The sequence below is a fragment of the Sphaerodactylus townsendi genome, linkage group LG05 (genome assembly GCF_021028975.2).
Source record: "Sphaerodactylus townsendi isolate TG3544 linkage group LG05, MPM_Stown_v2.3, whole genome shotgun sequence".
Taxonomy (NCBI): domain Eukaryota; kingdom Metazoa; phylum Chordata; class Lepidosauria; order Squamata; family Sphaerodactylidae; genus Sphaerodactylus; species Sphaerodactylus townsendi.
In genome coordinates, this window is record NC_059429.1 from 58,511,826 (window position 1) to 58,526,472 (window position 14,647).

General features: G+C 39.0%; 1 protein-coding gene across 2 annotated transcripts in view; it reads right to left on the reverse strand.

Moving 5' to 3' along the window:
* Positions 1–14,647, reverse strand: part of MIER1 (MIER1 transcriptional regulator) — a 42,460-nt gene that overhangs the window by 24,715 nt on the left and 3,098 nt on the right. The window contains exons 2-4 of one of the 2 annotated variants that reach the window (XM_048497326.1): positions 7,414–7,438; positions 4,329–4,474; positions 110–256 (exon numbers count right to left, since the gene is read on the reverse strand). In XM_048497326.1, coding sequence (XP_048353283.1) covers positions 110–256; positions 4,329–4,474; positions 7,414–7,438 — 318 coding nt within the window. The remainder of the gene's footprint in view (positions 1–109; positions 257–4,328; positions 4,475–7,413; positions 7,439–14,647) is intronic. The other variant, XM_048497327.1, reaches the window with a different exon arrangement.

The following is a 14,647-nucleotide window of genomic DNA, read 5'->3' on the forward strand; positions in this document are numbered from 1 at the left end:
CTCCAGGTTTAAATGCTAATCTTATTGCCAACTGTACATACCAGCTTGCCACAGGCAAATGGCAGTCAACAGCATGGACCAAACTTTCAAATGCATAAGTCTAACTCACTTTATTTTCTCCACTGAAGCCACTGTTGTCATCATTATCTTCACCCTCACCCTCCTCCTCCTCCTCCTCTTCCTCTTCTTCTGGTAGCGGTACAGTACCATCATAGCCATAAAGGCTAAGTAGTTCATGAATTGGCATATCACCTTCCTAACAAGAAAACAGGAAATTATCATAATTTCAATCTATATAGTGTTTTCAGTGAGTTATTTATACCAGTGTCGTAATCTCCAGGTAAATAAGACAACAGCAGAAACTGAAACTGGTCACTGGAGAGTACGTTACAGGCTGCACACATGATTTCATCTGATTCAAAAACTACTAGCATTTACAACAGAAGACACAAAGCATGCCTGTAGCAAGATGTAGCAATGGCATGGCTGTCCATGAACATATGAAACTGCCATATACCACTGGCCCATCTAGCTCAGCATTGTCTATACCAGTGACTCCCAATCCTGGTTTTGCAACATCCCATTGCATTGAAGTACTATGACATTCTCAAAAAGTTTCAAAATTAATTTTATTCATTTTAATTTAAGATAAGTATATGCCATACAGCACATTTTTTTCTGAGCAACTGTCAATATCGCAAATGTATCAACTCAAACTTTAATGATCCTTTCTAGTCTAATTATTCTTTCACAGGGCCTACCTATCTCTATAAGTTGAATTTCAAGGAACATAGAAAGCAGAAGCAGAAAAAGGGAGGTTGGAAAATTCTGTTCCTAAAATAGAACTTTTATTAAGTTGACATATATAATTTCAAGCAAAATACCACCTGGATATCATTTCTTGAGCTAAGTAATTTTATTAGTACCTTTTTTTCTTTTATACTACGTATAATTTCAACCATTTATTCTATTTAGAAGTTGGGTAGGGCATCACAAAATCAAGCCAAAAACAACATGATGTTACAACTCCAAAAAGATAATCAATCGTTGGTCTGCACTCACTAGCAAAAATTTTCCAGGGCAAGGGTCAAGCAGGGAAGGGTCATTCCCAACTCCTGCTTTTTGTAGTCCATTAACTGGTGATACCAGGGATCAAACATGTGCCCTGCTACTGAGTCACAGCCTTTCCCTCCCACCTCCACCTCAGAAAGTTCAGATGTGGTAACTACACTATCTCCCCAGGGCAGAACTTAACCCTGTTTCTCATACAGCCCTCTTTCATACTGAAAAGCCAGGCAATTGCTATTCCTACATCCAAGAAATGCAAGAGGGAACAGTCATTCAGTGGGACTCTCTTCCTGATGTGGGAAGGCAGGGCAGTAGCACAGGGATTGATTGTAGACTGCTCTACTGAACTTAAATCGAGGCAGGCAGAGAAGAAGAAACAAAGGGCAATCTCTTCCTCCGCAGTTAGTAGTAAGGTGAACACACAAGTTATAGCTACCTAAAGAAGAGGGAAGGTCTCTAGAAAATGAAGCAATTATAATGTTCCTCTGAAGATCCTCTGAAGATGCCAGCCACAGATGCGGGGTAAATGTCAGGAGAGAATGCTGCTAGAACACGGCCATACAGCCCGGAAACTCCATAGCACCTCAGTGATCCCGGCTGTGAAAGCCTTCGACAATACAATTATAATGTTTATTGCCTCTGAATTCAAAATACTGGTTTTCACCTATAAAGCACTAAATGGTTTAGGGTCAGGGTACTTGAATGGACCACCTCTTCCCATATTGTCTAGCCCACCAGTTAAGAACTGCCTCACATGCCCTGTACTCTGTGCCCCTACTTCCAAAGGTCAGGCTGTTGGCAACCAAGGATTGTTCAGTAGTGGCCCCTTGCATTACAGAATGCCCTTCCCTTGGAGGCTCACTTGGTGCTTGCTTTGCTTTCTTTTAGATACCAGATCACAACACTTCTGTTTACCAAGGCTTTTAACTAAGGGATTAATTTTTTTAAACACCGTTTTAGCGTGAAAACTGATATTTTAAGCTATCCATAGTCTGACCTTGGGGCCTATATTTTAATGCTGGGCTGGATTTTAATGTTGCGTTTTAATTATCTTTTAATGCTTTGTTTTCACTTTGTAAGCCATCTCAGACAGGTTTCTGGCACAGTCCCCCCCCCCCCCCCCCATAAATAAGTATTTGAAAAATGCTAGGTTGATTATCTCTCGACTTAGGACAGTACTGTGATCATGCTGAACTGATGCCAAGGTAGGTCATTGTATAACTATTAAGGTTTTGAGAATTTTAGACGGGTCATTTTTGTGTTAATTCTCTCAAACAGAAATATTTACAGACAGAAAAGTTAACATGTTGGATAGGCTTCGTCTAACGCACAAGCAGGACAGAAACCTGGGAGGTCAAGTAGGTTTTTTAAAACATAGAATTCCATGTGCTTTTCAATTTTTTTGATGCTTCTTTATGAGAACTGATCATGATTCAGTGTTTTTCACACCATGTTGGTGATACTTCCAAAATACTGCAGAATAAGTGCAACACCTGTCATATAGATTACGTATAAGTTCTGGTCATTATACACCCACAATGCTATTCTAAATATTACAGAAGCTGCCCACCACGGAGATGACTGCTTGCAATGTCACTGGTGCACACACTGGCTTTGAAAGCCTGCTACCAAGGGTCAGCGCACCTAACCACCTCTGTCTACTTCAGGAACTAAAAAGTTACACCACTTTAAAAAGAGATACACATTTTCATGCTGCTACTTACCATATAAACAAAAATGGTCATGGTAGGGAGACAGTTTAATAAATTTGGCTGGCAGTGGGATCTGAAAAGTTATCAATATTACACTCATTTCCCCATTGCCCTGGACTTTCTCAACTTGACTTTCTCAACCACCCCTTTGATTTAAAAAGAGCTTACAACCCTAGGAACACTTTAACAAGCAAATTGTTTGCCTCCAAACTTCTGTACCTGATTCCCATTACTGAAAGCAATATTATATAAATCTAAATAGAAACATTCATTCCAGTCAGACTTATTTTGACTCCACTTTTACGGACATAATATAGTTTTTATCATGTGACATCTCTGTCCCCATGTTTTGATCCAAGAACTTTAAAAATTACCAAAATAAGCTATGTAAAGGTTACAAAAGCAGAACTTACAACAAAAGAAAACTAGATGAAGATGACCAATTCACATGGCTTAGAGCTAAACTTTATACTCCATCTGTGTGGACTTTAGATTAGATTTACACCACGAACACCATGATTTACTCTGAAAACACACACAGATGTGTCAAAGCTTCTTTATACTGTGTCAGAATACAGGGCCATCAAGGTGAGTACTGTCTACTCTGACTTGCAGCAGCTTTCCTGGGTCGCAAAGATTTTTCACATCACTTTGGTGGGCAAAAGTGCTGTCAAGTCGCCATTAACTTATAGTGATGCTGTCAAGTTTTCAAGGCAAGAGATAGTCAGAGGTGTTTTGTCATTGCCTGCCTCTGTGCCATGATTCTGGACTTCCTTGATGGTCTCACAGTCAAATACTACCAAGGCCAACCCTGCTTAGCTTCTATGATCCTACAAGATTGGACTACCCTAGGCCATCCAGGTCAGGGAATACCACACACCACACAATACCTTATCATTTCAAATAGATATGATGGAGAACTGGCCCTGTGGCCTTCTGTAAGAAAAGCAAATCTCCTACCACTGAGCCATGGCTTTCCATATCCCCTATTTTTGCATATTGTGGAGGATTACTATAAAAATGGGTACAGAAAACACTACTTGTTGCCACAACGTTATGCACATTACTGTATTGGACTGTGTGTGGAAGTAACCCCACATGTGCCAATGACCTTGGGTTAGTAATCTGTTACACCTGGCTCCTGGCTAGAAGGATGGACACTAGATATCATCACTTAAGAGAATTTCTACTAGGCTTTTGTTCCTTCTCAGAAACTTGTGAGTTTCCCTTGCAGTTTGCATGAGTTAACCACACTGAAATCACCATGCAAACACTCAGAAATGTCATTTATTGCTAAATCAAAACAGAATGCCCCTGCATAGAAGACAATGTCACATAATATGGGCTACAAATGAAGGTTAACAAGTAAGACGTGCCCAGAGCAACAACTGACAGACCAGTCCTTTTGCTGTAAAATTCTAAATCTGCATAAATATACATGAAGGTAATATATGAACAAGCCACACCCAAAATTTTCTCATTCACTTGCAATTAAAATGCAAATAAATTCAGGATTAGGAATTTGGTTAAAGTATTTCTAGCATTTACCCTGGTAAGATCTTCAATCTCAGAACTGAAGTTTGTTTCACCTTCCATCATTTCTTCCTCTTCTAATGTTCTTTCATCATCACAATCATGAACCAGCATGTCAGCCGTTGGGTCAAATTCATGGTCATCTGATGTTGCCGACCCTCCTAGAATTTGATTAATAGTCTGAGTATATCACATTATAGACTTGCTAAGGCTACTATCACTGTTTTGTGGCAAACTTCTAAAAGCAACATTAATTTAGAAGTGAATCATTTTTGTAAAAGCACATGTTTATTAGGGGCTTGAATTAACACACTATTTTAGTCTGGTAACTGTTGTTTTAAGCTGCCTAAGTATGTTTTTATCAACTATGTTTTTGACTTTGGGCTGGGGCTTTTTAATGCTGGGTTATAATTAATATCTCCCTGCAAAACAAGTTACAAGCAGGGTTTAATTCTCCCTATTTCCCAGTCAAAATTAAAAATCTTCATGAAAAAGACAACTATTCCTCAGTATGCTGGCTTTCAGCTGGAATAGAATGCATGCAGATTTTTAGTCAAAAACTGGGAGGTGGGGGTGGGGGGCTGTATATAACCAGAATATAACCAGAGCCCCCAGGGGATGGGGCGGTATAAAAGTTTAAAAAATAAATAAATAAATAAATAAATAAAATATAATTCTATATCATAAATAACTCCTCCAGCCACCAACAGTGGAAGACTTTTGATTTAAAATGTATCTACATTGTTAGCTATTTGCTCAAGAACCCCTTATACAAACAGAAGACAAGTGTGTTTCTACAAAGGAAATATTCATTTGATTATCTTCAATCTTACTTATCTATAGGCCTACCTGTACCATCTTGCATGTTGTTCTAACGGATTCCTTGACTATCAGGAATAGTTTTGGTGCAGTTACAATGATTTATAGCAAGAGGAAGGGCCAACCTGAGCAGAATGCCACTAACTAGCCTTTCTGTCCAAGCCATCATGCATAAAAATTGGAAGAAGAGATCATCCTAGACTGCATCAGAACAGAGAGGTAGCCCCTGTCAGCTTCTATCTTCCTTACAGTTTCCTGTAATTCTATGGCCTGCTCTTTTTATAGAGCATTTTGAGACCCCTCCACTCACACACTGGGCATGCTGTTATAGCCTTCACAAGATGCATGCAATGTACTTTAATCCATATCAAAGTATACGTCTTCTGGTGTATTTTGGAATGACAATATGCAATGGACCCTGTTCTTCTGAATACACTTGATAAAGATGAACAGACCATGTACCACAGTTCCCCCAGCCCATCCTCCATTTTCAAACAATTTTTTTTGCAAATGGTGACTCTTTTTTCATGTTTACATATGAAGTCCTGCCCCCTTTTGTAGTGGAGTTTCTGTGCATGAAAAACCAGAAAGTGGGGTTCACAGGAGACATAGTTATAATATGCTCACACATTATCAATCATCTTCACATTACAAACCCTTCCAATCCTCCAATAACAACAACACAACTTTGCATTTGCCAGTACACAAAGGATACCGCAATCTATACTACAGCAGTAATAAAGCAACAAAAACATGTTAAAACCCATAAATGAAATCTACAGTCTAGAATGTTCTAAAGTCTTATATCAATTTGACCAGTTATTGCTATACTAGATCTAAAATAAGCTTTACTATTTCAACCAGACATTTTTTGATACTGTACGGCCTAATACCATTAAAGCACATATGGACTACAATTATTTTTAGTACAAGCTGAAGAGCGGAAATAAGCAGAGTCAACCCAAGTGGCACAATTCAAAAAAATGACTAAGAGAAAAACTCAGTGTCACTTGGAATCTTATCCTCCACTAAGTTTTAATACAGGGCACAAAACTATCCAGGCATCTGCTTTACTCTGGACAATGTAATATTTTCATGCTGAACACTGAGAGGCAAATGCTATTCAACTAAATTATTTGTTAACATTACAAGGCACTAGGCAATAATAACTTACAGCACAATCCTATGCAGAATTAATCTAGCCTAACCATTGAAATCAATGGGCTTAGACTGGAGTAATCCTTTTTACGACTGCACTGCTATGGTTTTCCCCTATGTAAGAACGGCAAAAGAGGTTTCAATCTCAGGACAAGGGCTCAGTTTGTTAAATGTTGTAACTGTTGCAGCCTGATAGAAACAAACTTTCCACTCTTCATTCCATGCTTGGGTTGGATTATGAAACCGTCAAGAGTTCTGGACTCTGATACACCACAAGGTAAAGTCACTAATGCAAATTCAAGTGATGCAGGGAAGGAAATTTTGCAAAATGGTGCAACATGTTTCTACGGAAGAATGTGTGCCCCATATATGTAAAGTTGGTCTAAGGTTGTTAGGCTGCTGTGTAGAAAATCAATCATGCTAGATGGGCTAAATGAAGGATAAGAAGCAGGCCTTAGATTTTATTTTGCTAACATTATTTAAAAATATACATTTTTTGTTTAAATTTTAACTGGAAAATTTTCCAGAAGTTTTCCTGGAAAACCCAATCACTGGCAAAATCCAGGGCATTTTAATGGAAATTAGGCTGAGCAGCATGGAACAGTCCCATTTGCCTTGTACAGGTTGGCAGTTTACACTGCATTCCAAGGCAGAGTTATACCCTTTCTGAACCCATTAACTTCAAGGACCATAGAAGGATTTAACTTAGTTTAGATCTGTTTCTCACTTGTTACTAAATAATTGTGCACTGTCAAGTTGCACCTGACTCCTAGTGATTCCATGACCATGAAATGTTCAAGGCAAGGAGATTAACAGAGGCAGCTTGTTATTGTCTTTGTGTAGCAACCCCCATCTTCTTTGGTGGTCTCCCAGCCAAGAAATAATCGGGGCCAGCCTTGCCTAGCTTCCAAATGCTGACAAGACCAGTCTTGTTGGGGTTATGCAGGCTGCTTTTAAATCAGTAGAAGTCCCTTATGCCAGCTGGCCTATTGGAATGGAACATGGCACAACAGAGTTAAATCCAGCAGCAACTATGTATCTTATAAAACATATCAATGGAGACAGCTTCAATTAAACGTTCTTTTTTCTATTAAGGTTTGTAAACATCAGAATATAACTTTACCTGGGCTTGCCGACTCAACAGAAGGCTATCCAAAAAAGAAAAAGGAGAAGATGTTATCCACAGTCAAACAATTATTTTATCAGTATACCAGAAACAATCTGAATTATATTCAATATTTCATATTCACAGACAAGGAAAACTCACTCTATATATCAAAACAGTTGCTTTTTAGTTTGATACTTGTCTATGCACTCCTCACAAAAAAGTGGGCGGGGACAAACATATCCCTATGAAACTAGAATTAAGTATTTAAATGGACAAGAAATAGCTAAAGAGGCCAATAAATATAAAACAGCTCAGCATTAAAAACACATATGTATTTATTACAAATTAAAATCATCTACATTTATAAAAGGCCCATAATAATTGCCTGCTTATGCAAGCTATTATGGGCCTTTTAAGCTCCTACTGCTGAATTGGGATCCAGCTACTATCATCACGCAACTGTATTTTTAGTCTCTGTTCTCAAGTTTACTTTTGTGACATTTTACTATATTTTAAATGTATACAAACGGCATGGAATTTCTTGTTTGAGTAAAAAAGCAACACACAAATGTTTTGAACACATGATCACCTTTGAATTTCAAATCAAGCATATAATTGCCCTAGAACATGAACAGCATGTTACATTTTGGATAGATAGTACTTCCTCAACTATATATTTTAATTCAGTTCTCATTTAAAACTATTACAAAAATGTCAATTTTTTGGGAAAATATTGCCAATTTGCTTATTTTATCTGTTCAACTATCAGAATAATTGTAGACTTGTTCTCCAGACCTTTAACAAGTGTATGTAAAAAAGCAGAAATATACCACCAAAATAACAGCAAAAGTGGTGAATTCTCTCAGATCCGCATTTCACACTAGTCACATTTAGCTAAGCAGAGAAATACGGTAATCCATCACCATTCCTTCAGAGATCTTTACCAGCTGCTATTGTAATTTTCCAATTAAAGTTCATATAAATGTGGAAACAGACACATGAAGCACAACCAGGTGGAACACGTTCCATAATTTATGATTGTCAACCACACTACAAGTTTTTGCAGCATTCAACTGGAGTAGCAGCAAGCTGGAAAGTCCACTTTTTGCTATTTATGATTGAAAGGTTTAGTATCTGATTCAGGCATTCACATGTACAGCTTTAAAGACTACTATAATGCTGCCATCAAAGACTGCCAAAGTTATAGCTGATGCGGTGTTTCATCAGTGAAAGGAGCAGATCACCAGAAACACATTACGATAGCTTTACCAGATATAACTCAATGTATCTGTTTTGAGCCCCTCACAGTGCAATGATGCCTGTTACTTTTCTACAGACATTATAGTAATCAAGAGCTGCCTCTTGATATCAGTCTTCACACATCAGGGAAAGAAGAACAAGGAAGAAAGAGGCTCTTTCAATTCAGCTCCGAAGCTCCCTTGCAAAGATGAAAATGGAAAATAAGATGACTGTACCAGGTACCAATTTTTCAGTTTTGCATTTTTAAAAATTGTTACTTATTCAAAGATTGAATCAAAGAAATAGTTAAAATGACAAGTATTGAACTAAATGTGATCAATATAATTTTCTTTCATTACTGTGGCTATTTATCTTCTATGGTCTGTAAACCACCAGTCCATTTTGTTATCTGATCTGTTTTATACATCACCCATTGTGGAAAGAAAAACTGAAAGTCAGAGAAACTTTCTTATATAATTGTCACTGCTCAGACAGTTGGTAGACTGCACATAAATATTCTGCCTCCCATATACTGAAGATACAAGGCACAAACATCAGACCAATACCCTTCTACAAGGTTTGCTCAGTTTAGGTAGTAGCAATTTCTCCTTTAAACACTCTCCCAAAGGGTGAGCACTGCTTCATCACAATCACCCCCCTCATCAGGCAAAATACATGTTGTTCTATGTCAGCACTGGCACTCACTCTTCCAAACTCTCCAAGACATACTCCCCTCCCCCAACCCTGTAGTGGATAATGTTGCTTTATGCTCAGCAAAGTTTTATGCTCAGATTTTATGAAACTTTTTTTGCAGAAAAAGCAAAAGGCAGTGTGGGCTGCAAGGTTATCATTTTCTTCAATCTTAATACCTGAAATATCTTGAAAGATCTATGATCCAAAGGATTGTTTTAAAGAACTGCAAAGGGTTAGCTAGTTTTTCTTTGTTACAGAATGTAATGACTTTATATATTTAATCCTGCCTAAAGCAAATTATGACATCAAACCTGAATACATGCTTATATTGTTGCCAATGACAATTTAATTCATGTCATAATAATCTTATTTCTATAGTCATCTATTTGCAAATAACTCTGTGTTGGGGTTAAAGTTTACGCTTTATCTAAAGTGAGCTAACCATAATCTGTAGCTTTCCTTGAATTCAGGATTTCAAAATCCATTGAAATTTAAAGCCCTCCATATTGCACCCAAAGTTTCACCTTCCCAACACCCCTCCCCACACATTAAAACCCTCCCGCATTCCTACCCCTCCTCACCCTCCCCCACACCAACCCTCACCTTGCCACCCTCCCCCACCCCTCCCCCCTTCCACCCTCCCCCACCCTAACCCACACCTTATATCCCTCCCCCACCCCTACTCACTCCTTACAACCCTCCCCCCACTCTATACATTCCCTTTCAATCTTTTCCCAACCCTCACCTTGCCACCTTCTCCCACCAGAACCCTTACCTTGCTAACCTCCCAACTAAAGTCAATCAATTCCCTCCTACCCTAATCCACCATCCCAAGCCTCTCCCACCAACAAGCCACAGGCCCAGAAACAGGTAAGTGTTATGCTGGGAGCAGGGGAGGTGGGCAGGGATGCTGCAGCCCTACTAAAGCCCACTGCAGGGGAGATGCTTCCTCTTTGACCCTTTGCTACGGCCCATGGCATCTCCCCAGCAATGGCTTTTGCTGCTAGTCTTCAATAAATCTCTTAAGTACCACACACCAATACTGCTACTGTGCTTACATTTGTAACCATCCTAATCCAGGAAATCAAGTCTTCTCTGCCTTTGCTCTTCCTTTCAGGAAACCATGTATGTGTTAAAGACTGAATGTATCAAAATGAACAAATGTTTTTGAAACCAAAGTAACCCATCATAAGAAACCATAAGGAAGAATATACAAAAAGTGTAACAAATTCATGTGGCTTTTTGTACTTAAATAATTTGCATTATGGGTTGATTTTCAATTAAAATAGTGCCCAAGATCGTTTACTGCAGCCTTAATAGATATAAGCAAACCATTTATATAAAAAAACAAGGAAACCAAAGCATTAATTCACAGTTTATTGATATTTATTTTGGACATACCTTCCTCCTAGAATATCGGACTCAAAGCAGGTTACAAACTGTACAGCCAAACAATCAAAACAGTATGATAACTCAAAATACAAATACATCAAGACATCTGCACTGATGGGACTATTATGAGATTCTGACAGTCCCTTCTTGATATCATCTGGACTATGAAAGCTTGTTTTAACAACTGTGAAAAAAATCTCTACAGCAGCAACTGATCTTGGAGAAAAATATTACACCACTGAAACACTACTGACAAATATTAGAGCAGGTGACAACCTTCAACCAAAGTTGGTAAGCAACTGTTCACTTCCCAGTACCTGGTAAAAAGTCTTTATACCATCTTTAGACAAAGGGTGAAACTGTAGATTCCAGCTAGAGATATAAAGGCCAGGGGCAGGGGGAAATAGGTGTTGTGTGGGGGAGCCCCAACACAACCCCCACCCAGTTCTTCTAACAGAAAAACTGGGAAGTTCCAGGGAGAGATGAAAAAACTTCCCATGAAACAGTTATTCTTTTAAAGAAAACGAAACTATGTTAAAAGCCATTTCACTTATTCCAAACGTATAACACGAACGCTGTCCAAGAACTGTGATAGAACACAGTTTTTTAAATTCTATTTTTTGCTTTTTATTGCATAAACAAATTGAGTTTATTTACAAGTAAAGCAGCATAACAGCTGTTGGAGATGGGCACAACAGCAAATCTTAAAAGGGTGGTGGATCCTCCGATTCTTCATGTGGGACTGAGCACACTGAGTCCAGCACGCAGGATCGGGGCTGGTTCTCCCCCCACCCCACCTTGCTTTCTAAGGCCTGTAGGTCTTGGGAAGGGAGGTAGGGGATGAGGCCAGTTGTTGGAATCTGAGGGACACACTTCCAACCAATGGGCACACAGAAATCAAGAAGCAGGTTTGTCGTCAGACATTCCAATCCTTAGCAAATTAGGTATAATGATGATGGTTTCAAATACCGGTAGGAACAGTTCTTTGTGTATTTTTCTTGTCACAGCTGACATACAGCAACCCTGTAGGATTGTCAAGGCTAGAGACGTTTGGAGGTGGTTTGCCACTGCCTGCCTCTGCATGGGCTGAGAGAATCATAGAGTTCGAAGAGACCACAAGGGCCATTAGATCCTACCTCCTGTCATGCAGGAACACACAATCAAAGCACTCCCAACATATGTTCATCCAGCCTGTTTAAAAATCTCCAAAGAAGAGACTCCACCATTCTCCGTGGCAATGAATTCCACTATCAAGCAGCCCTGACAGAAATTTATTCCTAATGTTTAGGTGCAATCTCTTTTCCTGCACCTTGAATCCATTACTCCATGTCCTAGTCTCTGGAACAGCAGAAAACAAACTTGCTCCCTCTTCTACATGGCATCCCTTCAAATATTTAAACATAGCTATCATGTCCCGCCCTTAACCTTCGCTTCTCCAGGCTAAACATCCCCAGCTCCCTAAGTCTCTCTTTGTAGGGCATGGATTCCAGACCTTTTACCATTTTGGTTGCCCTCCTCTGGATATGTTCCAGCTTATCAATATCCTTCTGAAACTGCAGTGCCCAAAACTGAACACAGTACTCTAGAATAGAATAGAATAGAATAGAATCTTTATTGGCCAAGTGTGATTGGACACACAAGGAATTTGTCTCCGGTGCATATGCTCTCAGTGTACATAAAAGAAAATACATTTGTCAAGAATCATAAGGTACAGCACTTAATGATTGTCATATAGGTCTAGTAAGCAATCAGGAAACAATCAATAGTAATAAAAACATAAAATGTAAAATCATAAAATAAAATGAAATGTCAGCACAGGCTATAGTCATACAGTCATAATTGGGAGGAGATGGGTAATAGGAATGATGAAAAAAGTAGTGCAGTAATTATATAATAAATATATAATAAATAGTTTGACATTATCGAGGGAATTATTTGTTTAACAGAGTGATGGCATTCGGGAAAAAACTGTTCTTATGTCTAGTTGTCTTGGTGTGCAGTGCTCTGTAGCGACGTTTAGAGGGTAAGAGTTGAAACAGTTTATGTCCAGGATGCGAGGGGTCAGTAAATATTTTCACAGCCCTTTTTTTGACCGGTGCAGTATACAGGTCCTCAATGGAAGGCAGGTTAGCAGCAATTGTTTTTTCTGCAGTTCTGATTATTCTCTGAAGTCTGTGTCGAGCTTGTTGGGTTGCAGAACCAAACCACACAGTTATAGAGGTGCAGATGACAGACTCAATGATTCCTCTGTAGAACTGTATCAGCAGCTCCTTGGGCAGTTTGAGCTTCCTGAGTTGGCGCAGAAAGAACATTCTTTGTTGTGCTTTTTTAATGACATTTTTGATATTAGGTGTCCATTTTAGGTCATGAGATATGATGGAGCCTAGAAATTTAAAGGTCTCTACTGTTGATACTGTGTTGTCTAGTATTGTGAGAGGAGGTAGGATGGGAGGGTTTCTCCTGAAATCTACCACCATTTCTACGGTTTTAAGTGTGTTCAGTTCTAGATTGTTCCAGTGGCACCACGAGGCTAGTTGTTCAACCTCCCGTCTGTATGCGGTTTCATCGTTGTCTTGAATGAGACCAATCACTGTTGTATCATCTGCAAATTTCAGTATTTTAACAGATGGATCATTTGAGATGCAGTCATTGGTATACAGAGAGAAGAGAAGTGGTGAAAGTACACAGCCTTGGGGGGCCCCTGTGCTCATTTTACAGGTGTCTGATGTAATTTTTCCTAGCTTCACCTGCTTCACATGAAGCAGGTGAAGGTCTGACCAATGAAGAGTAGAGTGATGCAATTACTTCCCTCAATCTAGACACTATACTCTTATTGATGCATCCCAGAATTGAACTGACTTTCTTGGCTACCATATCACATTGCTGACTTATGTTCAGTTTGTGATCTACTAAGACTCCAAGATCCCCTTCACATGCACTGTTGTCAAGCCAGGGGTCCCCCATGCTATATCTGTGCATTTCATTTTTTTTGCCTAAGTGTCAAATCTTACATTTATCTCTGTTGAAAATTCATTTTGTTAGTTTTGGCCCAACACTCTAATCTGCCCAATCATTTTGAATCCTGCCCCTCTCCTCCAGGGTATTAGCGACACCTCCTAATTTGGTATAATCTGCAAATTGGATTACCGTAACATGCCCTCTATTTTGTTATTCAAGTCATTGATAAAAATATTGAATTGCACTGGGCCCAGGACAGAAGCCTGTGGCACTCCACTACTCACTTCAATCCAGGATGAGCACTCTTTGCATTTGGCCAGTCAACCAATTACAAATCCATCTAACAGTTGCATTATCTAGTCCACATCTTTCCAGCTTACTTGCAAGAATATCATGGGGCACCTTGTCAAAGGCCTTACTAAAATCAAGTTAGGTATGCTATGTCCACAGCATTCCCTTCATCTACCAAGTTTGTCACTCTATCAAAAAAAGAGAAGATTAGCCTGGCATGACTTGTTTTTCAGAAACCCATGCTGATTTTCAGTGATCACATTATTCCCTTCCAAGTGCTTACAGAAAATAAGCCTTTGTGACTACATCTATTTAAGTATAAGTTCCTTAAATAGATGTAGTCACAAAGGCTTATTTTCCTACCTTGCCACTTGGGCTGACTACTTCCACATGTGACACTGATAACTCTTGTAGCACTGCACTCTTCAACCGTTCAACTTTGTTCTCTGTTCTCTCATACCCAAACCCTCTCTTTAAACCAGTCAACTCCACACCTAGGTTACAGCAACTATCCAATCACAACACATGTCAACCTAGTCAGCTCCCCTCTTTCTGATTCTTGCTTTTAAATCCGAGCAATACATTATACCACAGAAATAAAAACACACAAAATATTTCCACAGCAAAACAGCATACTATACCCTTTTCAACAAAAAAACTAAGTAGAATTGTAACT